At 38.4% G+C, this 26,889-nt stretch overlaps 1 protein-coding gene across 5 annotated transcripts; it reads right to left on the bottom strand.

Annotated features, from left to right (window-relative positions):
- Positions 1-753: 753 nt before the first annotated feature.
- On the bottom strand, positions 754-17,534 carry LOC136760403 (casein kinase II subunit alpha). Of its 5 annotated transcripts, none has more exons than XM_066715785.1 (14): positions 17,422-17,534; positions 13,695-13,786; positions 10,327-10,430; positions 9,586-9,697; positions 9,233-9,334; positions 8,904-8,954; positions 8,657-8,716; positions 7,210-7,293; positions 6,279-6,389; positions 4,547-4,648; positions 4,016-4,116; positions 3,266-3,414; positions 1,552-1,641; positions 754-1,223 (listed from the first exon to the last, which is right to left on the bottom strand). In XM_066715785.1, the coding sequence occupies exons 3-14, from the start codon at positions 10,425-10,427 to the stop codon at positions 1,108-1,110; spliced, it is 1,179 nt and encodes a 392-aa protein (XP_066571882.1). In that variant the 5' UTR covers positions 10,428-10,430; positions 13,695-13,786; positions 17,422-17,534; the 3' UTR covers positions 754-1,107. The 5 variants fall into 5 exon arrangements, with proteins under 5 accessions (XP_066571882.1, XP_066571881.1, XP_066571878.1 ...); XM_066715784.1 differs by having other exon boundaries at positions 10,327-10,467; XM_066715781.1 differs by lacking the exon at positions 17,422-17,534 and adding an exon at positions 17,259-17,349.
- Between the last annotated feature and the right edge of the window lie 9,355 nt (positions 17,535-26,889).

Raw genomic sequence — 26,889 nt, forward strand, 5'->3', positions numbered from 1 at the left:
TGCAGCTCCCAGAGCAAGAAAGATCAGGTAGCTTGAATGTTTCCGAAATCTGTGGACACTCTATACGTCTCATATTAGTACAGGGGGCATAGCAGGACAATCACTTATGACAAAGTAAAAACCTGGTAATTCCAGATAAGAAGTTGTATAATTCAGTTTCCTGGAACCAGATCCCAGTCATGTGGGGCATGGTCTGGACATTCCCAGATAGAACACGTCAACACTTCAGACAGAGACCAACTTGAAGGGATTGACCTAAAATGGTGAAAACATTGCAAATCTAAATCTTGGTTTAATACACATCATGCAGTTTATTTAAAATACCCCTCATGCATAAAGAAATGCTGCAAAAGTGACCTTGCGTGAAGGTGTGCTTGGGGTCCACTGGATTTCCAAATTTGAGTGAAATCGGAGCAAATATTTTTGAAGAGGGAAGAAATTTCAACATTATTGCTTTGAGGACAATATCCCCAGGTCATCATTTCTTCCACACACTTGATACACACAAATATTAAAAAAAACAAAAAAACAATATCATCCTGAATATGACCTAATGTCAGAAGATGCATTTAAAAAAAATAAATGCAACCTTTAACAGACATTTGATTTCAAATTAAATTAAGGAAAAGTAATGTTAAAATGTGTGCATATTTTTTGTTTTAAATAATCTGTTAAAGGAAACTTTATTGGGCAAACTCAATACCAAGACACCCTCACCTTTACACTTTAAGTAAATGGCTTCAAACAAGAATGTACTTTAGGGACATATAAAATAAATTTTATTATCCATTTTTCTTTTTAATTTCTACATTGTAGTTGCATTTTCTAGACACTGTCATCATGAAAGAACGCAGCTACATTTCATCCAGACAGACGCAACATAAAATTTTTGTTGTGTGTCCGAATCTCAATATATAATTATTGTACGGAAAAAAGGAACCTAATTTTTTTTTCTTTTTCTTTTTTGTTATACTTGACATAATAAAAATAAACTCTGTAGTGCCAGGCACCTCTGCAGACCGGTGACTGCTGGCCGGCACTCAGAGAACATGAAAAAAAAGGGATGAGGTGGTGGGCCTATTTGTCAGGTTAGCTGGAGGTCAGAGTTCAGGGCTGTGCTCCTGTGGCAGCAGGGACTTGTGTTCCCAAAGTATTTGGAGAAGAAATGACAGGAGATCCAGCTAGGTTACCCAGAGGCTGTGATGAAGACATTGATGTAATACCTACAAATGCAACAACAGAACAAGGCTGTGAAAACAATACTGGATTTTCATCTAAAATCTAGCCTGTAAAGACTACATGTCATAGACAAAGGGTTAAGAAGTTTTAGTACCAGGGAACTACAAAGTTTCTTGTATTTTTTGGACAACCCTAACTCTTGGACTTGGTACATTTGTTACCTATCCTATCCTATTAGGTATTTAGTAACTTTCCTAACAACTATTTTTACTCTAGGCACAGAACTATACAAAACTAGTTGATCTTACACTCTAAAGGGGCATGATAGAAATCTAAGAAGACTGAAGCATTAGGATAGTCCTGGTCACGTACCCGCCATCATACTGGAGGAGCTGACCGGGGTGTTTCCAGCAGACATCGCGGACGATGAGCCCATCCTCACCTGGTCTTTCACAATAGGATCTGTCAAACAAGCAAGGTACAGAGGAACACGTTTTTCTCTTATTTCTAATCAAGCTATTTTATACAATACCATTCAGATGTGTGGGGATGCTTTTCAAAACGAAGTCCCTCACCCAACCCCCAATGTTCAAAATATTCCAAAACGATCAATTTATTCAGCTCTTAATAACTATCTGCAGTACACCCCTCAATTCAAGGTAACCACAAGACACTAGCACAGACTATGTGCCGGCTCCAAAATGTTCTATAGCGCCTTTAATCCCAAAAACTGTAGTTATGCCTTGGCCGAAACAGCACAGAAACAAGCACAGGCGTTCAGCACTGGCCAGCACGAGCCACTCAGCCAAAGACACCTGCAGCAGGGAGGGGAATGCTGGGAATTCATATTAAGATAGTATCCAGGAGAGTAATTAAAATGGCACATTTCATTAACCTGTACTACTTAAGCCAATAACACTTGCTAGTCATTATTAAAATTGTTCCTTTTTAATGAAGTAATGACAGGACCTCAAGTTAACAGGAAGACGCACAATACTGCAGCACAATGTGATGCATCACTGCAAAGGGTGTTTGAATTAAAATGACTTTACTTTGACTGATCCAGAACATTTTGGTTCTAAATTCATGGAAGAATGACACTTACTGGTCCCTGGTGAGCCATCTCCCTACACTGACAACAGGGTGAGAAAGAAGAGTAGACTGAAGGGTACATCAGAAAGTATTTTCTATTGAAGAAAACTGATCTGAAATCAGGACTATTCACAACTGAATATTCTCCAGTAATTATGAATTTAGTTTTTCTGTTTGTTACGATCTACATTCACAACCTTAAAAAAAATTATGTAAATGAAAAAGAGCCCCTAAAAGAAACTGAAATGTACTGTAGAAACCCATAATCAGAGTTAACTATGCACACATTCAGAACCTTCACTGAAAGTCATGGTTTTGTTCATTTGTAATTGAGTGGAATGAAACCTTGAGAACTGAAACTAACAACTGAAAAACAAGTCAGGCTGGTATTAAGCCTTAAATCATGCTTCAGTCACAAGCACTCTGCACAATTGACACTCCTTGATTGGTATTGCCCATAAAGGTATATTTAGCATACTCGGATTTTGGATATCGAACAGCCAAGATATGTTCTATGCCCATGGTTTAAGTTCATATCAATACATTAGGGACATCTCATTGTGGGTACTGTGATTAAATGGGGGGGGGGGAAATGAAAACAGTTCTGCTGAATGGAACAATCAGCTTTCCAGTCTGGTAGACAAATAAGCATCATATACCCATATCAAGTAGCCAAGAAACTTTTATATGGCATAATACCTGGCAGTTACCTGAAGAAATGTATACAAAAATAATGTAAATGTTTATTTTGGATAAGAGTAATCAGAATTAATATGAATTTAACCACATTGGTACCTGGTTCAATTGCATACTTGGTAACAATTTCCATGGTCATCTCTGATAATCAGTAACACAGAGCCTGGTTTATCAGCAATCAATTAGATTTCAACTTCCTTTTTCTGGTGGATTCTCGTGGGACATACCGGCCCAGAATGTGAGCGGACAGACAGTTAAGTGTAAGAGAATTGTATCTGCAGGACAGCTGGTAACTTACAGAAGTAGGGATGCTCCATGGCCTCTCTGGCTGTCAGGCGGGCTTGATGATCATAGCGAAGCAGTTTGTCAAGGAAGTCCAGGGCTTCAGTGCTCACAAGGTGCTGATTTTCACTATGTACAAATCGCTCCCACCTTTTACGGGAATGTCTGCAGGAACATAATGATGTATTTTTAATTGTAATGTTAAGGTCTGAGGTCAATCCTCAGTGATAGAGCCATTAAGTAGGTAAGTGAAACCCTGTTTCTTCACATAAACATCTCTAGACCAACTTACTTTTACTAAAGGCACATGGACTACCTGTGCCATAAGCTAAAAGACACTTCTGTATATCATTATTTTACAGTTCATTACCACTGGAATCAGAGGCATTACCAATTTATTTCTGAGTATTGTTCTCACACACATCAAATCTTCCTTCCCCAGAGACTTCATATTCAAGTGACTTTCACACTGACTGCGCTCCAGTCAGAAGAATCCCAGCTCACTATGAGGTCATGTGACAAGTCAGCTGAGCAGCCTTCAAGTTCAGGGATGTCGATGCTTTAAACACAGGCACTGAATTATTCTGCTTTCCGTTTTCAATCCAGTCCCATAGCAATGCCTGGCACTTATTGGTTTAGACTTTCAACCAAATAAATGAATGTGTACTGAAGACAAAATTAAAATCGAACATACATGCCAATGGGTTTTAAAGGGAGAAACACTAAATATTCCACAACAAAATGATAGGTTTCCTTAAATACATACCTGCCCAAAATATCATTAAACCGAGGGTCTAATTCAATGTTGTATTTGTCGATGTAGTCATACAAATCTTCTGTGCCCAGTACTTTAGCGATTCGTACAAGCTGCAAATCACAAACACATTATAAACATCCTAGTTTGCAAGTTGCACACAAATAATTTATCAGGTTATTTGCGAGATAATCACAGTGAACGGTAAAAACAGTAGTAACCTTACATACATGTTCTATGTGGTAAATTACATGAAACTGATTAGGCTGGACACCTGTATGAATTGAGGGCCTACACTTATGGTGTTACGCACAAGTTCTTGTATGTCACCCATCTGGGCATCAGCTATTCTTAACCTGAGGTAAGCAGCCAATACAGAGGGGAACTAAGGTGCTACAAACTAACAACGAGAAATCATTCACAGAACTTGCTTAAGGCTTAGAGGGTTTTATGCTCATTTACTGTATCAAGGACTGAAGTACTTTCAATTTCTGATTCACTACATCACACAGGGCGTTAGAAAGAAAAGAAAAATGCTGTTACCTGATCGTAGTTATCGTGTCCATGGAAGAAGGGTTCCTTTCTGAAGATCATACTGGCCAACATACAACCTAAACTCCACATGTCTAGACTGTAGTCGTACATCTAGGAAAAAGGTAAGTTTAACAAATTAAATCAAATTTATCAAAAAAGTAGTTTCAATAAATCTATTGTGCCTTTCTAAAACTGAAAAAACCTAATTTTAAGAGGAATCAGGAAAAAAATAAGATTGCATTGAAACATAAGAAAAACAAATCCACCTAACTACACCAAATTAAAGCATCATTTAATATATACAGGAAACAGTCAGACAAAATACTATATACAGTGGCTACAGAAAGTATTCAGGATAAGGATAGCTTGTGGACACTAATCTCCAAGTCTTGCCACAGATTTTCAAATCAGATTCAGGTCTGGGCTTTGACTGGGCCACTCTAGGACATTCACTCTTGTATTTAAGCCACTCCAGTGTTGCTTTGACGGTGTGCTTGGGGCTTGACTGTACTGCTGAAAGGTGAATTTCCATCCCAAGTCTTAGGACTTTTGCAGACTGAAGCAGGGTTTTCTTCAAGGATTTGCCTGTGCTTAACTCTATCCATTTTGCCTGCTGCAAAGCATTTCCATAACATGATACTACCACCACCATGCTTCATTAGCGGAAGTAGGGACAGTGTTACCCAAGTAAAGCACCCTATTGTGTTTGGACCAGAAAAAATGCTTTGCATTTATGCAAAACAGTTATAATTTGTTTTATTTTGCATCTTCTTGCAAATTCCAAGTGGGATTTAATATTGGCTTTCAGAAATGGCATCCTTCTTGCCACTCTTCAAACAGGCCAGATATGTGGAGTACATTAATAATTGTTGAACCATGGATGGTTTCTGCTATCTCAGCCATGGAATGCTGTAGGTCTTTCAGAGTTGTCCATGGCCTCTTGAGGGGTTTTCTACCCAATGACCTTCTTACCCACCTGCTCAGTTTGGGAGGGTGGCCTGCACCAAGCAGATTCTGGGTGTTGCCGTATACCTTCCACTTCTTCATGATTGATTGGACTGTGCTCCAAGTGATATTCAATGCCTTTGAAATCGTTTTTTTACCCCCTCCCCTGATCTGTGCTTTTGCACAGCTTTATCCCAGCGTTGTTTTGAAAATTCCTTGGTCTTCATGGTAGTATCTTTGCTTTGAATGCATCACCCGACTATAGGACCTCACAGAGACGGGTGCATTTAATCTGAAATCATGTGAAGCACTTTTATTGCACAAAGATGGACTCCATTCATCTTTGTATATGAAAGGCAACGAATAGCACCTGAGCTTATTTAGCAGTGTCATAGCAAAGGGGGTGAACACTTCTCTAATGAAGACTTGTCAGGTTTTTATTTTAAATTGACATGTTTTTTCACAACCCAATTTTTTGCCCACATTTTAAAGTGAAGTAGGTTGTGCAAATCAAAGGGGGGGGACATTTAAATGCATCAAAATGTCATGTAACAAAATGTGAAAGTCCAGGGGAGGTGAATACTTCCTGTAGCCAAAGTATGTTCATATAAATGGAATTTAACAGACAGAGGAAGTGCAAACCTGTCAGCTGAATCTGAGAAGAACCCAACAGGTTTAAAAAAGTATAGGCTGAATTGATATTCATTAGAATACTGTATACTTCCATACAATAAAAGTATAAGATTTTAAACTGTTTAAAGATCTCAGAAGCCTGATGCATGAAGGAAGATCTCACCTGGTAGTCTACCAGCAGCTCCGGTCCCTTGAAGTATCTGGAGGCGACTCGAACATTGTATTCCTGTCCAGGATGGTAAAATTCTGCCAAGCCCCAGTCTATCAGACGAAGCTGTAACCATCAATTGACATATTTGTAAAGAATAATTCAATACTTTTATCTCCTTACTACAATATGGGACAGAAATTTGCATTTTCTTTCCCATGCAGTATATTGTTATTGTTACTCTTATGTAACAAATTATCTTTTCATTTTTTTAAATAAGGAAAAAAAAAAAAAAACTTTACACAAACTTTAAACTTACCGGTATTTTTATTCAATTTCTAGGTTTAACAATATGAAGGTAATAGCATGATCAATTAGCGATGAAGTTGGACAAGTAATGGCTTCATCAACTTCTATATAATTTGATCTGCATGAAGACCACATATTGCAATCCGTTGATAAGCTTACAGTGCGTTATAAACTTATACATGAGTTGACTGAAGATGTCCAACATCAAAACGATCCAAATAAAGAAAAAAAAGCAGCTTTGAGTCGGATCAACAGCAATTAAAAATAAAACTCATACCTTATTAATAACACACAGCTGAGCAGCCAACGAGTAATCCTTAGTAAAATGTATTAATGTGTTATCACTAATTAGCTGTATGTATTTGCAGAGGAGCCAAACAAAGTCATTCTTTCTTGAACTTATCTTACCTCAGAAAGGAACATGCTTTACCTAATTAACTGAATAGAAAGGTAAAATTAGAATAATTTCACCTCCTCCTGGGTATTGCCAAGACAGCCATGAGCATCTTGAACATAAAAGGACCCCCTAGCCAACCATCCCCACTTAATGTGCGAATGTGAATGAACCGACTGGTTTCAGTGTATATATATATATATAGAATACAAAAAGTCAGAAGTATCCCAGTAATTATAATACCTTTCTGTGTTCATGGTCAATCATTACATTGTGTGGTTTGACATCTCTGTGCATGATTCCCATACTGTGACAGTAATCCAGAGCCTGAAGGTACAAGAGGAAAATAGGACAGTTTAAAAATGGTCACATGGTCTGCCAGAAGCTGGTCATTCAGCAAATATTACAAGTGTTCCATTAGCTACAAACTTATCTGGCTTCATAGAAAAATATAAAAATCATAAGAATCACATTCATGCGGAAAGGAATTTAACACCCAAGAAACATTCACATCTAAGTGGTTCTCTTACGTATTTGGAATTCTGAATGAGAGGTTTTCTGTTAACTGCATTTTCAAAAGCACTTCTGTCTTACTGTTTTTGAGAGGTATGAACCCTAAGCAAAACAAATGCACAGTAAAGCATTGCAACAATTTATTTATAGCATGCATTTGTGCTGCCACAATCACAGAGTCCAAATGTACATAGCCCAGGTCACAAACGGATTATGTAAAGCTTTAATCGAATACAAACAGTGCAGAGGTACCAATGCAAAAAATATCCTATAAATTGGATTTCCAATTAAAATATTTTTGCTAAGCAAGTGGCTTTTTCATGCAGGCATACCATTTTATTTATGTTATAGTATAACTATTTCTAGGATGCATGCTTGGTAAACTGTGTTAAAACTCTTCCATTAAGAACAATATTATCTGTCTTGAGCCATGCTGTACCAAAGCTACCTGGTGGCATGTAGATTTTTTCAACATTGCTACAAATGCTGATATCACTATTGTGGTTTGCCTTTGTAGTTTTATGCCAGGAGATGAATCATTATATAAAAAAAAAAGAAAACTACCAAAATGGCAATGGTCACACTGCTATGGGCACAAAGGACTACTTTATAGCTTTATGACTTTCAAACTTCCTGGTTAACCCTTGGCCATTTAAAGTCTATGATTGCAATGGCCTCATATAGAAGGTGTTAAAGCAGCACACTTAAATTGGGTTTGTTGGGGAAGATTTTATTTTTTATCTAGTAATTTGCATTAGTCTTTTTGAACAGTTCTTTCAGAAAATAAAATCTGTTCATGCATTTCAGTAATGGTCCTTGGGCTTAAATACGCAAATTACCTTAATCTTGAAGATGCCAAGTATGCTCGAGAATTCCAAATAGTCAAAGCACTATACATTATTTATAGCAATGAGGGTAGGTGATATAACTGCTGATAACACAAGTGAACTCCCAGTTTATTTCTTGAGAACCATCTGAACTTTACTGGTCTACATCAATGTCCACTCCTGTAAGGCAATCTTAATCCATTCTGAAGAAGGGTACAGACAGTGCAAGCAGCTGGGGTGGTCTTCAAGACTAATACACAGTGATAGAGTTAAAGCAATATTTAAGTTGATAGAGGGAAATACTATTTCAGTCTGCATTAATACACATCAGAAGATTAAGGAAGCCTTACCTTTAGAATTTCATACATGTAGAACCGGATGTCGTAGTCTGATAATGTTTGATACAATTGCTGCAAAATAAACAAGTTACTGTTACTTAAAATTGACAAGTGATTCCACAACAGATTTAACCTGAAGTATACCACAAGAATGTATTCACTTGTGAAATAAATTTCCTTAGCATGAATATATATTAAAAACAAAGTCTAACACTATGGCTGTCAAAATACAGCTGAAAAAGAGGGGAACAAATCTCACCTTGAAGTCTGTGTTGTTTACATGTTCGAAAACCAGTGCTGGCGTCCGGGACTGATGAGTACCCATTAAAAACAAAAAATGTATTAGTTTAAAATTGCAATAGTGTTTAAATACAGTACTGTGTCACAATTAATTAACTTAGACTTGACCCAAGTAAAAGAACGTTAACTTACATGGGGTGATTATTTTTGAAGGTCAGTTATGAAAAAGTCTCATACAAGTCTTTAACATACAAATAGTAAAACCATGCTTGCCATTGACAGTAAAAAAGCAGTCCAGCTAATGATTTTCATGAGGCCTATGTACACAGTAATTTCAAAGTGACTCACCACAGGATCTTTGACAATGTCTAAAAGTGTGATTATGTTGGGGCCACCTCTGAGGTTCTCTAGAATCTTAATTTCTCGCTTGATTTTCTTCTTTTTTACAGGCTGTAAACAAATACAGAAATGAGCAGATTGCAAATGTACTCATACAAGTTTGGGACAATGACAAAACAACAAAAACAGCGTAGAAAAAGACAAGTCACTGAATATAAAGGTAGAAAGACCCACACACAGAACTGGTGTATACACTGATTATTTATAAATAGGCAATAGTAAGGCAAAATGGGGGGGTAATATATATTTATACACATAAACCCAACCCCCCCCCCCCCCCCCCCCAAAAAAAGCTGTTTTACCTTCAGAATTTTGACGACTACTTTTTCATTGTTTGTGATGTTTATGGCTTCAAACACTTCACTGTATTTGCCCCTGCCAAGTTTCCGCACCAGTTGATAATCATCTTGATTCCTGAAGCAAACAAGCTACGTTATTAGTACACAGAAAAACAAAAACTCAGGACTGATCAGTGCATTTAATTAACATTTGATTTACTCCGTATAGTTAAATGGAACCTACAAAGTCTTTAATACAGACTTTGTTAGGCTTAAATAAATATCACATTAACCACACAAATGTATTTAGAGTCACGCTCTTTCACTTGGAGACCTTAAGTCGAATGTTAAAGTTAAGACACATAAGCAGGAACGTTAATGTGGAGTAACTGGTCAGGTCACCCGAGGTCTTTGAGAAGTTAAGTCCATTGAAAAATAATATTTTACAGAAATTAAAAAATGTTCCCCCTTTTAATATTTTACCCATGAAGAAACCATGAACCAATCAAATAAGGCACTGTAACTGCTGCATTTCCTAGAAACTGGAAGGTTGTATTCTACATTATAGGAGCTATTAAGAATATTTATAAAATTACTAAATAGCAAGCATTTAACTGGATTCAAAGCAAGAACCTTTATGAATTTAAGCCAATTTGTTTTAATGGTCACCAATGTGTAATAAACCGGACAGAAGTTGCACAGTGGCTAACATTTAAATAAGGTTCTGTGAAAGAACTAAAATATTACAATTATATGCAACCTCACCCCCATTCAACAACATGCGATTCATAATCCCAGTACTCCCGGGGTCTCTGTGTGTTTACGTCAGGGTAAACTCGGGCTCGACTTGGAACTGGTCCAGACATATTCTGAAAACAGAGGTGAAGGTGATACTTTGTTGATCACCTAAAAAAACAACAACAAAAAAAAACAAAAAACAATTTAATTCATCATCTGCCCTACCACATCATGGACAGTATGCACCATCTCAGATTGTGGCTTCTCGATAGATGTTCTTTAGACACTTTGGTAATTAAAAATACATAAATATTTCCTTTTTTAAATATATAAATGTTGCCAGTTTCTGATACCGCCAGCTTTCAAGACTGTAAACTTGAAAACTAGAAGAGGAATCTGGCATTAATCTAGCGGGCGTTTAACCAAAGCTGACTATATAGTCAGCATAGTGAGAGACCCGCCTGACAACAAAATACCCCTCAAGAAATGTGCTCAGCTTTAGAGAAATATTCAGAAAATTACCAACAGAACAAGCTATTCATTCTCAAAGTAAGCTGTGATGGCAAGAACCAATATTTCAGATGCAAAACAAAGTGGAAAAACCAAAAAAAGTCAGTAATTTCATTGTTTTCTTGTTAAATTTAACTGTACAGATAACACTTTATTTTAAAAAAATACATGGTTGAGAAAATTTGGCCAAATAAAGTAGCATACTCAAAATTAGTAACACTTGACTAGACAAGCAGCTATAAACCTTTTTACTATAATCATGCAAAAATGACAGCAGGCAAGCGGTACATGTAAACAATTAGCCTAAAGTTTTATACTAATGTATAGTACAACAGACAAATATGATGTAGTGAAACATGTCCACAGAAGGTCTTAAAAGAGCACAATTTAAAATACTTTAATTGCAAAACAAAAGGTTGAGAGAGGATGTTATGCCAATCACAGAATATGTGAGGGATATAGAAACAAATGTTCATTCTAATTCCTATTTGCAAGCCAATCTTATGAGATTTTATACTTAATGAAAAGTGTCAAATTCACAAATTGCCAAAAGTTAATTTTTCTGTATACTGGAAACCTGAAAACTATCCTTTATAGCATTTGCAGAACTATATTATGGGTTGAATGGCCTCCTCTCGTTTGTAAACTTTGTTCTTATATAATCACAATTATTCCGATTATAAAATACGTTACTCTGATTAAATATTTGTTCCTGCTTTTTACTCCGTTCTGCAATCGTGAAGGTGGGTGGTGTCGAACTGTCTAGGCTGGAAGTCAGTCATGGAACAACATTCCAATTCAATCTGTGACCATCAAGAGTTGTATCTTTATAGTACTGTTTTGGCGCATTGCAATTCAGCCTTTTTTCTGCTCATTTTGATCTTCTCATTAATACTGTTAGCAAATTTATTAACTTGGTTCTTACACTTCTAAAAGGCAATAGGTAGGCCTATCTACACACAAATGTAGGGAACATCCTTACATAATACACGCATGTTCTGTCATCTTAATGAAATATTAAAATACAATAACTGCATGATTACTTAACTGCATAAGCAATGTAAGCCTATAACAAATTCCAAAGTGTAGGACACTTATCAAATTTAAGTTTATGAACATTTATGCTCTCATCAAAAGCACAGATTTTATAGGGCTTTGCTTAAGGTTCATCACAGATTGATTTTAAGTTACTCTTCATCTATTATTATATATTAATTACAATTATGGATTAAGAATGTGGTGTCAATTGTGTTCAATCACAGATTTATGCCCACAATATGCATTGTTATACAGACAGACACAAACTACAGATAACTGTGCCTAAACCATAGAGCTTGCAGTGTTAGGGGTGTGCCCCTGGCGAAAACAGCCTTTACGGAAGTAGACACTGCACTCATCTGTGCCTCCGCAAACACTAACAAAGCTACACAAGCTCATAGACAAAAATGTGACTGATGCAGATGTAAGACTTTCAGCATCTAATGAAACCAACCTATATAACCAAAACAAAAACATTATTATTGCAGTGTTACTCTAGTGACCCAGTTGTTGGCTCAAAATACTAAATATCCTCAGGAAATACAAGTGACATTTTTTCTATTTTCCTCCAATGAGAAAAGGCCTGGCATTTAAGCTTGCCTTTCTGCGGTTTTTATGTTGAGTTTCTTTCCCTTGAACTATTAAAAGATTTGTCCTGGGGGGGTAAAACCTTACATTGCTTTTGCAAAACTGCACCTGGCAATAAAACAGATTTAAAATTAGAGCATCAGAAAGTCAGAGGCCAACATTTTTCTATAAAAATAAACCGTAACCCACAATACCATCAGCCATAATAACAAAGAAAGATTAAAATCCACTAAAAAGGTCATCCAGTTTACAGTAATCCTTTAGTCTGCTTAATGAAGAGGAAAGTGAAAAAACACAAACAGAATAGAACCGGTCCTTTACCAGAGCATAAGCAGTATGGCTGGTCTTACGATACATTAAGTACTGTGGAACCATGGATTGCTGTATTAAATCACTGACCTGATACTTTCAACTCTTCAACTGCCCTGGAGACTGTACCTCAAGGGTCTTGAACTAATCAATGTTCTTATGCATTATGTCTTACAGCTTACAGCAGACTAACAAACAATATAAATCAGCAGTGGACAACAAGTCTGAACCATGTTGGATGACAAGCTATAGGATCTTGAATGTTTTTTGTTTTTTTTTGTATCTGTAGTTTGCAAGTGTCTGCAGCTCATAGAATATGTAATGCATTTAAACATTATTCAACAGGAGTCTTATTCTTGGATAAAGCAACTGCTATTGCATGCTGCTGACAGGTTGTTAAATGTTAACCTCATAATACATCAAATAAGAAACATGGTGGTCATTGTAAGCATGTATATTCACACAAGCATACATAAACACTTTTCCAAATCCCATGATCCTAAACTAGATGGGAGTATTAAAATTAAAAAAAAGTTTACAATCCCTTCTGTTGGGCATTAGTGTAAGTTATAGTCATCACTGCAAATACTGAAATTAGGTTTTACATCAAAGTGAATATTTTCAACGTATTTACTTAAAAGTAGTAAACCACCAAGGACATGTATGGGCGATCAACAACTTAAACACAGCATCCTTTCAGTGAAAAGTAGGGCAGTCAGTTGACCTGATGACAGCCTACACAAATCTGCACCTCTGGCCTTTAGATACTACAATCAAAATAGTCAAGAAAGTCTAAATGAAGGAGTTAATTCCCTTTATACAGGGCCTAATTTCAGAATGGTGCAGAATCTCAAGAACATTCAAAGTTTAATAGCTATTTTTTGATTAACTCCACTGTCCGTGTAAATGCATCGGAGAAGTCTAGTGGCTATAAGAGAGGCCGGCCTCACCTTGTACGGTACCTCTCTGCTGCCGGGATGATGTGCAGGCGCTGAGAACTGATGTGCTAGCTTGGCAGGAGGTCTTGGTGAAAGAGCATAAGCTGTAGGAAACAAAAGATAAAAAACAATAGTCTAAGTAGAGACCAGAGAGGGGGGGATAGGAAATAACTGAGAATATTGCATTGAGAAACTGTAGCATGCTAGTTCAGAAGACAAAAATCTGCATTAAGACATCATACACACTTAATGTGGCCTACTGGAGTACAAGATATTTGTACATAGGAGGACTGAACTCCTCTATATGGTGGGCGTGGGTCCTCAATTTAAGACTTGTCCTTTGCTAGGACTCCCAAGGTAGAGTCCATTGCTTCACCTACTACCTTTTGCTATCCTCTCGGTTCACTCCAGCCATTAAACCACAATTAAGATTGCACCTGTTCACCCTACAAATCCAAGCAACCTGCAACCTACAACCTACAAACCATTATCACAAATGAAGAGTAAGCATAGTTAAACTAGTAAGTGGCTGAAAAACAGTTTAAAATGCAGTAGAGCTGAATGCATATGCATATATACGGTTCCCCTCTTGAATTCGGACCAGGTTTTAATCAATGGCTTTGCATACATTAACTCAAACATGACACTATGGGATTTTATCAAACAGCTCAGAAACATGTGCGATTAAAGAGAATTGTGGTTGTCTAGGAACAAAAAACAAGGACCTTTATGGAAACATGAGGCACCAATAAACACCCGACTGTATCAAGTTCCTCCAAGCACCTTAACGAAAATTCCCTTTGAATGCAAATTACAGTTAAATATAGATGTCAAAAGCAATCAAAGCTTCCTTACAGTGAAAATAAATAATGCAGGGAATGACGTAGACATTTATGTGTGTTTTTTTTACAATAGGATGTTTACTGCCTCTAGTAAGTGTTTCCAATGCATGTAGGGTAGCAATCTCTATGTGCACCTCACAGCATCCATGCTTTGAGCTATTTTTGGTATGTTTTGAGAACTGATTGGTCTCCTTAACTCCTCTGACCTGGTGTAACTGATAGCGTGGTTTATTTGAGGGTTATTTTGATGCAACTCGTCTTAGTTCACAACCAAGTACATATCCCCTGCACTTGGGGACTAGTGTGTTGCCATAACAGGGTAGCATCACCGGGGCTGAGGCACACCTGGGTGTAGGTTTTAGCATAGGGTGCAAATCCCCAAGCTTCTGACCCAAACATTTGGCGTTGCTATGTAGTTTGAGTCTTTGGAGATATACCTACGGTTGCACATCAAATCCAACATCTGACCACATACGCTTCACTCGAAATACTGAATAATGCCTCAAGTTCACACTCAAATTAAACTGAAAATATTACTTCCAACCAAAGAAACCAATAACAGGGTCAGAAAATAAAATACCACAACTTCAAACATGTGAAAGAGAGCAGGTAACATCTCTAAATTGAATGTGAATATTTAATTGACTCAAACTGCATATTACATAAAATGGCAAATTGGACCTAAAGCTTTTAAAATGGCTTCTCAAACAAGTTAAATTAATGTTTGTTTTTTTTTTGGTTCTGATAATATACATCACATACAACATATTTATCTAAAATTATACTAACAGGGAATACTTAGATTGATAAATCTAAATATAAAACTCAACAATCCAATATATTCTAACCCTGCTCTGCATTTTTAATAAGATCAATGCAACGTAGGTCAGTGTGAAAAGGCAGTAGATCAATACAGAAGATTTAACCAAGAATCAACTTTAAAATGATACTCGGCTATACTGTAATTTAAATGAGTAACCCTACAGCTGAACTCATTTGAAGATTCAGCACTGACCAGTGACCACCCATAACTTAAATTAAAAGTTACTGTGGGTAATATTCCATGATTCCCCTTTTTCACCCCCAGGCCTCTGGGTAATGCATTTAATGAAAGAAATGAAAGATTTTCAACAAAACAATAATAATGTTAAGAAATTGCCTGCCAGTAACATATATATTATGCATCATTTACATTGTGACCTGATCATTTAATTTTGTTAGTGTGTAAACTGTCAATCTGTAATACAATCCTTCAAACACAGCAGCACAGACTGCATGTAAAAAACCAAACGCTTGGCACTACACCACTTCCATTGGCTCTCTGTATACAACTGGTTGACTTAGACCAGAACACACAAGGGGTTTATTAAAATGTTAATTACTTATCCCTTTTCAATTGAAACTATACAGGCTAATGTTATGGCAGAGTATGTCTACTGAACCAAATATCGATGGCTAGTTGCTGCTTTGCTTTTAATTACACTCTCTCAACAAAAAGAAAAGAAAGAAAAAAAAACGTAGTGCTGCACAGTACAGTAGTACACGCCTTAAGTGTGTATAATTATATATACATACACACACAACATAGCACCTTCAGAGAAGAGCCCACTCAGCCATAGCAATTGATCATACGGCGTCATGGAAATGCATTGCCCTATATTTCATCATCGAGCCCTGATTTACTGCCCTGAACACTTACGGAAGAGCTGAAACGAACACGATATACATAGTTAGTGTGCTTTAAACACGGCAGTAGATGGATATGCGTTACACAAAATAGCAGTAACCCTTTCGACACGTTAAGGAAGCGCTGCCGAACACGTTTACCGCATCAAGACTACAGCAAAATGGTCCCCGTTTAAAAAATATATGTATATATTACAACTGGGTTGGAAGAACACACCCCACAAACGAAGACGTGTATTAGACAGATTTTTTTATCAATATATTTTTCCCTAACGTACATTGGCCATTACGCACCCTCCCCCCCCCACCACCAAATAAGGCCACGATCAAAGCCTGGGACTTTCCTGCGTAGCGGGACCCAAGAGGAGACCGAAGATATGAGCGGACCAACACAGGAAATGCCAAGGTTTCGTAGGCGTATTTAAAACACTCTTCACATGATGATAAATCCCCCTACCGTAATGTATCAGTTAAAAAAAAAAACATCCGACTATATACGTTACAAAAAAAAAAGAATACAGTTTAAGAAATGCGAGGATATATTCCAATTCTACCTCTGAATGAAACATTAAAAACCGTTCCCATACATCTAAAGAAAACTGGTTTCATTTTCCACGCGTGTATATAGAGTATTGCCCCGTATATGATGAACACAGCCAATAGTATAATAGATCAAAACGCGACTCATCTGAACGCACTCCACTACAGACTAACGTGAACTTGCTCTGAAATGGGTCACATATTTCAGCTTCGTGTGTTTCTGCTCGGTTTCAGAGACGATGTGGAGGCTCTCCCACCTCCCCCCTTGTCTGCCTCGGTCCTATGGAAGATCAACGCAGCAAATCTAGTTTCCCCCTAAATTAATGTGAAATAAAACCCCCACCTCCCCCCAAACACAAGCCGCTTGCTACCCCGCCTCACACCGAAACCCACGGCCCCGCCATGCTGTGCAAGATGCAGCGGAGGGCAAAACGAAGAAGCCTTTCGAGGCTGGTTTCCACCCTCGATAATGTGGTCTGAACAGACAGCTTGGGGGGGAAAAAAATACCTACAACAGCCGGACGGCATTTTCCAGAACCCCCAAAAAAGCAGACCGGGCTCGCTCTGCTCCTCGAAAGCCTCATAATCTTAAACTCACAATATGTATCTTTTCCCAAAGTCCAAAATCAATGCTACATATTTCCGAAACGCAAATGTATACGGTGTGTTACCTCTCCGTGTCTCTGGATGACAATATGGCGGCTCCTGCAGACACTGGGCTCTGGAGCGCAGCAGGGAGATAAAGGGAGCGCGGCCTCCACGCCGCCGGGGGCGCAACACTGGCGCTCGGCGGGAGGAGACGGCGTGGGGTGGAAACCAGAACAACGGGCAACGTGTCTGTCTTTTAGTTGTTCACACTGATAACATGATCATATGAATACATTTATTCATAATATTAGCAGAATAATCACATAAGTATGACATTCTGAATGTGTCCAATGCAAAATGTTGCACCACATGCAGGTTGATGTATTCATGAATACCTATTTTACATGTTGTTTTCTGATTTGTTGCTGTTGGTTTTGTGGTTAAAGTAGTGTACCATGATGTTTCTAATTACATATTGAATGAGTTGTTTCAGTGTAGATTAGGAGGAGCCCCTTACATAGTAGCAGGAATAGTAGAAGGAGATCATTTATTTTGTTTATATTTATTAGTGGGGAATTGGAATATGCAAATCTCAAGCAGACTCAAAAAGTTCATCTCATAAAGACTTGTGTGGAGTGCTGGTTGTGTATACAGTAACATTTATTTGCACTTACAGCCAAAGTACTTCCACTTATTCATGCATAGCATAGAACTGAGTCTTAGCAGTTTTAAATCTTAAAAATGGTATCATATTTGTGTTTACACAAAGTGAACACCTGGAAAAGCCTGTTCCCATGGAATATATATAAATATTTCCATAGGATGGGTGTGTTCATGAGATGGCATTTGTGTTTGTTCTACTATTTGCTTTGTATTGCCTCTCTGTGACATGTTTAAATAGAATGTTTTTTTCTTCAACTTATTTATATTAAATACAGTGAGTATTTCAAGCAGACACAAACATTTAAATGATCATGTCACGTGTACTGACTCACGCTCACATTTGAATCTGCTTAAATCTAGATTAAATCTATTGTTTGACTTGGTAGACTTGAAGTAAAGGAATGTGCATGCAAAAGATGTGAAAAATGTTTTCTTCACTTCCTGACTTTTTTGGACTTCTGCTTTAAGTAACCAGGCAAGCAGGTTTCAAGGCATTTTAAATGCATACATAGACAAAGATTTAAATGGCCAGGAATAATATTAGTATATAAATTAAAAGTATAATTTATAATAAACTACTATAACTTTAATGTTGGGGTCATTGTGTGACCTATTTGGAATTCATCCAACATTTCTGTTTTGAGCAGCTGACAGGAATACCCACTCAGCTGTATATTCTCTGGGACAGTATTTAGTTTAGATATAATGCTGTTTTCTTCACAGAATACTTTAGGTGCAGATAGATATTTAAAGATTAGTTTTTAATTGAGAAGTACAGATAAAGTAACTTGGTCAGGGGTACAACAGTAATGTCTCAATCAGGATTTGGGCTAACAGACCTCCAAAGTCCAGAGCCCTTACTGCTACTGCCACTGCCGTGTCCGTGTGTGTGTAAAAACAGATGTATGAATTGATGATGATGATTTTTTACCCCCACCCCCCCCACCATTGGCCTTAATCAAGAATGCCAAAGTTCTTTTGATTATTTTTGAAAGCTCCTTGGTGGTCATGGTTGAGGCTTTGCTTTGAAATGCACTACCTAGCAGTGGGAATAATATGAATCACTACAATTTAACACAGGTGGAGAGCACTTAAACTAGTGTGAGATTTTGAAGGCGTTTAGTTACACATGAGCTGATTTAGGATTGCTATTAGCAGGGGGGTGGACACTTATCCAACTAAGCTTTCAGTTTTAATTTTCATTCAATTTTCAAAAAATGTCCATTTTTTTTCACTTGAAAGTTGTGGAGTAGCAAGTATAGATAAATTGCGAAAACAAAAAACTATTTTTTGGCATTTTAATTCCAGGCAATACTGCAAAGGTGATACATTTAAAAGAGGATGTAGATTTTGTATAGGCCTAGGCATTACACTACATATATACACTCACCTAAAGGATTATTAGGAACACCTGTTCAATTTCTCATTAATGCAATTATCTAACCAACCAATCACATGGCAGTTGCTTCAATGCATTTAGGGGTGTGGTCCTGGTCAAGACAATCTCCTGAACTCCAAACTGAATGTCTGAATGGGAAAGAAAGGTGATTTAAGCAATTTTGAGCGTGGCATGGTTGTTGGTGCCAGACGGGCCGGTCTGAGTATTTCACAATCTGCTCAGTTACTGGGATTTTCACGCACAACCATTTCTAGAGTTTACAAAGAATGGTGTGAAAAGGGAAAAACATCCAGTATGCGGCAGTCCTGTGGGCGAAAATGCCTTGTTGATGCTAGAGGTCAGAGGAGAATGGGCCGACTGATTCAAGCTGATAGAAGAGCAACTTTGACTGAAATAACCACTCGTTACAACCGAGGTATGCAGCAAAGCATTTGTGAAGCCACAACACCTACAACCTTGAGGCGGATGGGCTACAACAGCAGAAGACCCCACCGGGTACCACTCATCTCCACTACAAATAGGAAAAAGAGGCTACAATTTGCACAAGCTCACCAAAATTGGACAGTTGAAGACTGGAAAAATGTTGCCTGGTCTGATGAGTCTCGATTTCTGTTGAGACATTCAGATGGTAGAGTCAGAATTTGGCGTAAACAGAATGAGAACATGGATCCATCATGCCTTGTTACCACTGTGCAGGCTGGTGGTGGTGGTGTAATGGTGTGGGGGATGTTTTCTTGGCACACTTTAGGCCCCTTAGTGCCAACTGGGCATCGTTTAAATGCCACGGCCTACCTGAGCATTGTTTCTGACCATGTCCATCCCTTTATGACCTCCATGTACCCATCCTCTGATGGCTACTTCCAGCAGGATAATGCACCATGTCACAAAGGTCGAATCATTTCAAATTGGTTTCTTGAACATGACAGTGAGTTCACTGTACTAAACTGGCCCCCACAGTCACCAGATCTCAACCCAATAGAGCATCTTTGGGATGTGGTGGAACGGGAGCTTCGTGCCCTGGATATGCATCCCACAAATCTCCATCAACTGCAAGATGCTATCCTATCAATATGGGCCAACATTTCTAAAGAATGCTTTCAGCACCTTGTTGAATCAATGCCACGTAGAATTAAGGCAGTTCTGAAGGCGAAAGGGGGTCAAACACAGTATTAGTATGGTGTTCCTAATAATCCTTTAGGTGAGTGTATGTGTGTATATGTACATCCCCAATTCTGAAAAAGTTGGGACAGTATGGAAAATGCAAAAAACAAACAAAAAGAGTCATTTGAAAATTCAATTCAACCTGTACTATATTGAAAACACATTAACACATTATTTGATGTTTTACTTCATGAATTTAATTTATTTTTGAAAATATACACTCATTTCAAATCTGATGACTGCAACACACTCCAAAAAAGTTGGGACAGTCGACTGTTTACCACTGTGTAACATCACCTTTTCTTTTAATAACACTTAAGCGTTTGGACACTGAAGACACCAGTTGGTTAAGTTTAGCAAGCGGAATTTTCCCCCATTCATCCATTATGCATTTCTTCAGCTGCGCAACTGTACGGGGCCTTCATTATTTTGCGCTTCATAATGCGCCACACATTCTCAATCGGAGACAGGTCAGGACTGCAGGCAGGCCATGCACTCTCTGCTTACACAACCATGCGCTTGTAATCCGGGCTGAATCTGGTTTGGGGTTGTCCTGCTGGAAAATGCAGGGATGTCCCTGGAAAAGATGATGTCTGGATGGCAGCATATGTTGCTCCAAAATGTGTACATATCTTTCTGCATTAATGGTGCCCTCACAGATGTGCAAGTTACCCATGCCATGGGCACTGACACACCCCTATAACATGACAGACGCTGGCTTTTGGACCTGATGCTGATAACAGCTTGGATGGTCCTATTCCTCTTTGGCCCGGAGAACACAACGGCTGTTTTGTCCAAAAACAATTTGAAATGTTGACTCGTCGGACCACAAAACACGATTCCACTGTGCTACTGTCCATCTCAGATGAGACCGAGCCCAGAGAAGTCGGCGGCGCTTCTGGACAGTGTTGATGTATGGCTTCTGCTTTGCATAGTAAAGCCTTAACTTGCATCTGTGGATGCAGCGGCGAATGGTGTTGACTGACAAAGGTTTACCAAAGTATTCACGAGCCCATGCCAGGATATCCATTACAGACTCATTTTTTTTTTGTGATCAAATGTTTTTATTGGGGTAGATCAATACAACACAACGACAGCAACAATATAATCTTTACCCCTTGTTAGTTTTTATCCCCCCGCCCACACACCTCCCCCTCCCTAGAAGAAACAAAGAGAAAAAAACACCTCCCCAACCCAAGAAAGAGCTACAAAATTAAACACAAACAGTGCTACAAAATAAACATGATAAATCAAATGAGTGCCTCAACAGAGTCCGCAGTCGCCCTCCAAACCCGGACAGTCTTGCCCCCGGCCCCATGGATCTGCGCAGTGGAAAGCTCCAGATTAATAATATCCATTACAGACTCATGACGGTTTTTAAGACAGTGACGTCTGAGGGATCAGAGATCACGCACATTCAGAAGTGGTTTTCGGCCTTGCCCTTTACGCACCAAGATTTGACCGGATTCCTTGAATCTTTTAATTTTACTGCGCACTGTAGAAGGTGAAATGCCCAAAATCCTACCAATTTGTCTTTGGGGAATGTTGTTCTCAAAGTGTTGGATTATTCGCTGACGCATCTGTTGGCAGATTGGCGAGTCTCAACCCATCCTTGCTCTTGAAGAACTAGGCCTTTTTTGGAGGCTCCTTATATACTATGATTACACGATTGCCTCACTTGTTTCACATCACCTTCATATTTCAACTTGTCACATCGCAATTAGTCCTAAATTGCCCCTGTCCCAACTTTTTTGGAACGTGTTGCATGCATTAATTTCAAAATAAATGTTTACCTTCAAAAAACGATGCAGTTGATTAGGTAAAACATCAAATACCTTGTCTTTATACGCTTTTTGTTTAAATAGAAGTCAAAGTACATTTACAAATCACTCCTTTGTTTTTATTAGCATTTTCCATACTGTCCCAACTTTTTTGGAATTGGTGTTGTACATGCTGCCAAATGTGCCTCACCAAATATTGACTGAAGGGAGTGATTACTTATGTATTCAATTATTTTCTGTTTTGTATTTGTGATTAATTTAGAACAATTTGCAGATTTAATTTTTCTCTTTGACATTATGGACATTTTCTGTGTTGATCAGTGGCAAAAACTCCTGATTAAATCCATTCTGATTTCATGTTGTCACACAGTGAAATGTGGAAAATTCCAAGGGGGGTGAATACTTTTGAGAGTCAATGTATATGTGTGTGTATCTATATCTATATCTATATCTATATCTATATCCTTCAGTTAACAGTTGCTATGAGTGGATAAAGCAGTTATGCTGTTTTGATACCCAGGACAATACTTACCCCTGCCATTTCTATTAGGAAGGGGTATACCTGCCAAATAAACATGGGCAGATGTAGGTTTACATTACAAAGTGTATTTACAAGTGTTTTAAATAGTCTGTATCCTTTATAGGGTATGTAAATACATATCCTTTTCAAAAACACAAAATGGTTGATTGTGACTATTTGATTTGTTTCCTTTATACACCGATCAGCCATAACACTATGACCACCTGCCTAATATTGTGTAGGTCCCCCTTTTTCCGCCAAAACAGCCCTGACCCGTCGAGGCATGGACTCCACTAGGCCTCTGAAGGTGTGCTGTGGTATCTGGCACCAAGACGTTAGCAGCAGATCCTTTAAGTCCTGTAAGTTGCGAGTTGGGGCCTCCATGGATTGGACTTGTTTGTCCAGCACATCCCACAGATGCTCGATTGGATTGAGATCTGGGGAATTTGGAGGCCAAGTCAGCACCTTGAACTCGTGATTCATCAGACCAGGCCACCTTCTTCCATTGCTCAGTGGTCCAGTTCTGATGCTCACGTGCCCATTGTAGGCGCTTTCGGCAGTGGACAGGGGTCAGCATGGGCACCCTGACTGGTCTGTGGCTATGCAGCCCCATACGCAACAAACTGCGATGCACTGTGTGTTCTGACACCTTTCTATCAGAACCAGCATTCACTTTTTCAGCAATTTGAGCTACAGTAGCTCGTCTGTTGGATCGGACCACATGGGCCAGCCTTCGCTCCCCACGTGCATCAATGAGCCTTGGCCGCCCATGACCCTGTCGCCGGTTCACCGCTTTTCCTTCCTTGGAGCACTTTTGATAGGTACTGACCACTGCAGACCGGGAACACCCCACAAGAGCTGCAGTTTTGGAGGTGGTCTGACCCAGTCATCTAGCCATCACAATTTGGCCCTTGTCAAAGTCGCTCAGATCCTTACGCTTGCCCATTTTTCCTGCTTCTAACGCATCTACTTTGACGACAAAATGTTCACTTGCTGCCTAATATATCCCACCCACTGACAGGTGCCATGATAACGAGATTATCAGTGTTATTCACTTCACCTGTCAGTGGTCATAATGTTATGGCTGATCGGTGTATACACAGGAACTGCTCATGATCCGAAGCATACCACCTCATCTGTGAAGCATGTTATGGCATGGGCATGTATGGCTGCCAAGGGAACTGGTTTCCTTGTATTTATTGATGATGTGACTGCTGACAAAAGCAGCAGGATGAATTATGAAGTGTTATGTATATTATCTGCTCAGATTCAGCCAAATGCTTCAAAACTCATTGGCCGGTGCTTCACAGTGCAGATGGACAATGACCCAAAGCATACTGTGAAAGCAACCCAATAATGTTTTAAGGTGAAGAAGTGGAATGTTCTGCAATGGCCAAGTCAATCACCTGACCTGAATCCAATTGAGCAGCTGAAGGCAAAACTGAAGGTAAAACTGATGGCAAAACACACCAAGAACAAGCAGGAACTAAAGACAGCTGCAGTGCAGGCCTGGCAGAGCATCACCAGGGAAGAAACCCAGCATCTGGTGATGTCTATGGGTTCCAGACTTCAGGCAGTCATTGACTGCAAAGGATTTGCAAACAAGTATTGAAACTCACAATTTAATTCATGATTATTTTAATTTGTCCAATTACTTTTGAGGTCCTAAAATTGGGGGGACCACATATAAAAATGGGTGTAATTCCCACACTGTTCACCCAAATTAAAGATGGAAGTCTACACTGAATGCAAATCTTGATTGTTTCCTTTCAAATCCATTGTGGTGTTGTACACAGCCAAATATTTATGGACCTAACTGTAAACATGTAAGGTATCTATGGCAAAATTATGGGTTTTCTGGCATAAAAACTGCCTCAAAGTTGATAAGATAAAGAAAATAGAGCAGTTCAGCAATAGCTGTAAAACTACATGCATTAGCAACTGAAGATTAGACCATAAAAATTGGGCATACCAGAAAGGATTTACTGAAGGGAGGTGCTTTCAAGTAATCTTCTCTAAATTATTTATTAGGCATCTGCATGAAATGCTTTACCTGTTTCAGAGACCTTTCACTCAAAACGTATTATACTGGCTTAATTTGCTGAATTTGCGTTCTGTCTACTGTATTTATTGGACATGTTGAGAGATTAGTCCGCTTTGCATATTACAAATGATGGGCAAATTCTAATTGTAGGAGGTTAAAGTGAAGACAATGAACTTATTGTGATGGCATATGATAGAAGTAAAGATGCATGTAATGTGTACAGCAAAGCATATGGAGCAAAATTGTTCCCAATGTACAGCATTTTATAGGGTATATTTTGTCATCCCACTTTTGGCCTCAATGATTGCTGCAATCAATTTCATAATGCAGTTTCTAGTGATGTAAGAGACATTTGCTTTGTGATTTGTTGTTCCAGTTCCAAAATCATAGAGAACTGTATTTGGGGAAGACTTGACTCTTTTGCAAGGATTGATCAATGTGTAATGTGGTTTAAACCATTGCACAGTTATGACTAGTGGTAGTGAAGGCACTTTTTTCAAAATACATAAAGGCTCTCCCCAAGATCTGTGGCAGTGCACCATGGGCAGCAGTAGGACACAGCTCTTGTACCCTCAAGCAAGGTACTTTACCTAGATTTCTCCAGAAAAAACCCAGCTGTATCAATGTGTAAAAATAATGTTAAATACTGTAACCGTAATCTGCTAAGAAATATAATCATGTTTATGAGATATAGCCTTAGCTCATAGTCATTCTACAACACAGAAATAAAAGCAAAGTTTCTGTTGTTTGTGTGGGCAACCACCAGATCTAAAACCCAATCTGCTCTGCTTGATCGATCCATAAAAGTTCAGGTAAAAGTTCAGTATTCAGCATTATTTATGTAGCAGTTGTTCTCAGACTATAGATCAATAATAGTCATGTACAGAGCATGGTGTCAGCAGAGTAAGCAACAGACTGAGGGATCAAATGCACACAGACGTATATGCACCAAACAAAAAGTGTTTCCTTTGAATAATTAACCTAATTTTATTCATGTCTTTTGGCTTCATTGGAGTGAAGTAGTGCCAGTGCCAGGAGGGAGGGTCTCTCCACCTCACTGAACCACACAGAATTTCAAGTGTGTCAATGGGCTAAGAAACATTTTTGCCTGCTTCTGAGCCCATATACTGATATCAATATCAGAAGAGAAATAGGAAAACATGTATATTTTCTACAGAAAGAAACAAACCATTAAACCATTGTTTTTCTTTTAGGAAGTTCTAAAATGTTGTAGTCAGAACTGAGCTGCTTCCCCAGTAACACACAGAGAGAGAGAGAGAGAGAGAGAGAGAGAGAGAGAGAGAGAGAGAGAGAGAGAGAGAGAGAGAGAGAGAGAGAGAGAGAGAGAGAGATACATATTCACTGGCATAGTAACTGGTGGGTTGTTGAGCAGGAAGTAGGATGTAGAGGTCCTGAGATGAATTGGGAATTAAATCTTCAACCAGCTGCTTCCTCTCATGACTCACATAATTAAAAATCTGGAAAGTGTGGCTCTTTTCTGTTGGGGTTAATATGTCATATTCATAACTTCAACACACAGCTGATGACACTGATACATGAATCACAAGATACAGCTGCTTTTTGATAGAAAGATTTCAAAGACGATGATTTCAAACACCCTACAGTATTTTCAAATCAAAATGTTACTTACTCCTCATTGTTATATCCTCAAGCTTCATTAAAAAATAAATAAATGGCAACATCAAGAACACAATCTTACAACACTTTCTCATTTTAAAACTCCCAAAATAGCATTAAAAAAATAATGCTGGAGTTAATACAAAGTTTAACATTGATTTAAGTGCTCATTTAATATTTGGTTAATCCCTATTTTTTCCATACCTAGTTACTGCAGTTTACATTCAAGAAAAGTTTGTGCTATGTTGATTCTTCATGTGATTCTGCATACGTCACTCCAACATAGTATGAAATTCTACATAATATAAATCACTTCATTATAACCAATGTACATGAGGGAAGTAG

This window comes from Amia ocellicauda, chromosome 10 (genome assembly GCF_036373705.1).
Source record: "Amia ocellicauda isolate fAmiCal2 chromosome 10, fAmiCal2.hap1, whole genome shotgun sequence".
In the NCBI taxonomy this organism is placed as follows: Eukaryota; Metazoa; Chordata; class Actinopteri; order Amiiformes; family Amiidae; genus Amia; species Amia ocellicauda.